Raw genomic sequence first — 2,500 nt, 5'->3', positions numbered from 1 at the left:
CTAGCCAGCACCTCCTTGATGCCGGCCACCTTCGCACTGTGGGCCCTTCACTGCCTCCATCTCCTCCGTGAGTGCCAGCAGCTTGCCACCCTGGTTCGACCCTGCGTGTGCGTATGTGAGTGTGTTAATGGCTTGTAGCACACTGGGACACACACACACACACACACATACACACATACACGAGGCAAGAAAAGCTGTGACAAACAAACACACACCCAAACATGCCTCATTACTACTACTACTACTATTACTACTACTACTACTACACTTAACATAAATATATATAGAAGCATCAGAGATAGAAAAAGAAAAAAGAAAGCGATAAAAACAATATATTTAAATAATCTGACTAGTACAATACCAGTTCATGGCATTACTAATATATTATGAAGTCTTTACAAGTATTAACAGGACAGAATAGTGGTGAAAGACTGAGAATACTGGTTAACTCTTGCATTAGGGAGGTGGACAGAATAGTGGTGAAAGACTGAGAATACTGGTTAACTCTTGCATTGGGGAGGTGGACAGAATAGTGGTGAAAGACTGAGAATACTGGTTAACTCTTGCATTCAGGAGGTGGACAGAATAGTGGTGAAAGACTGAGAATACTGGTTAACTCTTGCATTAGGGAGGTGGACAGAATAGTGGTGAAAGACTGAGAATACTGGTTTAACTCTTGCATTGGGGAGGTGGACAGAATAGTGGTGAAAGACTGAGAATACTGGTTAACTCTTGCATTCAGGAGGTGGACAGAATAGTGGTGAAAGACTGAGAATACTGGTTAACTCTTGCATTAGGGAGGTGGACAGAATAGTGATGAAAGACTGAGAATACTGGTTAACTCTTGCATTGGGGAGGTGGACAGAATAGTGGTGAAAGACTGAGAATACTGGTTAACTCTTGCATTAGGAAGGTGGACAGAATAGTGGTGAAAGACTGAGAATACTGGTTAACTCTTGCATTAGGGAGGTGGACAGAATAGTGGTGAAAGACTGAGAATACTGGTTAACTCTTGCATTCAGGAGGTGGACAGAATAGTGGTGAAAGACTGAGAATACTGGTTAACTCTTGCATTAGGGAGGTGGACAGAATAGTGGTGAAAGACTGAGAATACTGGTTAACTCTTGCATTCAGGAGGTGGACAGAATAGTGGTGAAAGACTGAGAATACTGGTTAACTCTTGCATTAGGGAGGTGGACAGAATAGTGGTGAAAGACTGAGAATACTGGTTAACTCTTGCATTGGGGAGGTGGACAGAATAGTGGTGAAAGACTGAGAATACTGGTTAACTCTTGCATTCAGGAGGTGGACAGAATAGTAGTGAGAGAAAGAGGAAAGTGTTGTGCGAGGAGGCCGTAGGGAGGAGGGGAGACATGCAGTTAACAAGACCAGAAGAGCAGTTAGCATGAAAATAGCGGTAGAAGACAGCTAGAGATGCAACACTGGCGATGAGAGAGAGGCTGAAGACAGTCAGTGAGAGGAGAGAGAGAGAGGCTGAAGACAGACAGTTAGAGAAGAGAGCTAATGATAATTACAAGAAAGCATTAACACTACTACCCCTACAACAACAACAACAACAACACTAACCTTCCAGGAACAGCAGGGCCTCTCCAACATATTCCTCCACCTCTTGATAAATGTCGTTGATCTTTTTCTTGGCGCGAACAAATATCTGAAGGGGTGAGGAGGGGTGTGGCATCCCTTAACAAATGGCGTGACCCCAGGACTCCCGCCACCCCCCTGCCCCAGCCCCCCACCGCCCCCACCATTCACCAGGGGGGGCATGGAGTGGGGGGAGGGGGTGGAGGACACAGATCGGTTGAGGGCACTGGACATGGCTAACAAATCCTCCTCCAGGACTGCTGTCGGTGCACGAGGGGGGAAAAAATAGGGGGTGCTCAAGTAAACTAAAGAAAATGGGGGTGTTTGTGAGAAATCATTTTTTTTTTTGTTTTTTTTTTGCTAAGTTTGTTTGTTTGTTTGTTTATTTTATTTATTTTTGTGGTTAGAATGAGAGAGAGAGAGAGAGAGAGAGAGAGAGGAGAGAGAGAGGAGAGAGAGAGAGAGGAGAGAGGAGAGGAGAGAGAGAGAGAGAGAGAGAGAGAGAGAGAGAGAGAGAGAATCATAACACACACTCACAAACAAACATTCTGCCAAAAGAAGAACAACAATAACAATAATAATAATAATAATAATAACAATAATAATAATAATAATAATAACAGAAAAATACTAATATATATAAAAAATGCTAGAATTTGTCAAGGGATGGGAGAAAAAGAAACAAAAGAAACACACATGAATGAATAAATAAATAAATAAATAAATAAATAAACAAACAAATAAATAAATAAATAGATAAAAACACAGGAAACAATTAAATATATACATAGAAAAAAAAATTACTCTGAAAAATACAATAAAATTATACACTGATGAAAATAATAAATGAATAAATAAATAAATAATAATAAGTCAAACAAATGAAATAATAAAATAA

The 2,500-nt window shown here is 40.7% G+C and overlaps 1 protein-coding gene across 1 annotated transcript in view; it reads right to left on the bottom strand.

Moving 5' to 3' along the window:
- LOC135096335 (transmembrane GTPase Marf-like) overlaps window positions 1-2,500 on the bottom strand; it is a 19,447-nt gene that overhangs the window by 13,271 nt on the left and 3,676 nt on the right. The window contains 3 exon segments of the mRNA XM_063997774.1: window positions 1-32; window positions 34-101; window positions 1,588-1,862. The exon segment at window positions 1-32 is cut by the window's left edge and continues 13 nt beyond it. Of these exon segments, the coding sequence (XP_063853844.1) occupies window positions 1-32; window positions 34-101; window positions 1,588-1,699 (212 nt within the window). The 5' untranslated portion in view covers window positions 1,700-1,862.

The sequence above is a fragment of the Scylla paramamosain genome, unplaced genomic scaffold (genome assembly GCF_035594125.1).
Source record: "Scylla paramamosain isolate STU-SP2022 unplaced genomic scaffold, ASM3559412v1 Contig3, whole genome shotgun sequence".
Lineage (NCBI taxonomy): Eukaryota > Metazoa > Arthropoda > Malacostraca > Decapoda > Portunidae > Scylla > Scylla paramamosain.
Note: the sequence above shows the minus strand (reverse complement) of the source record. Positions and strands in the feature narration are given on the sequence as shown.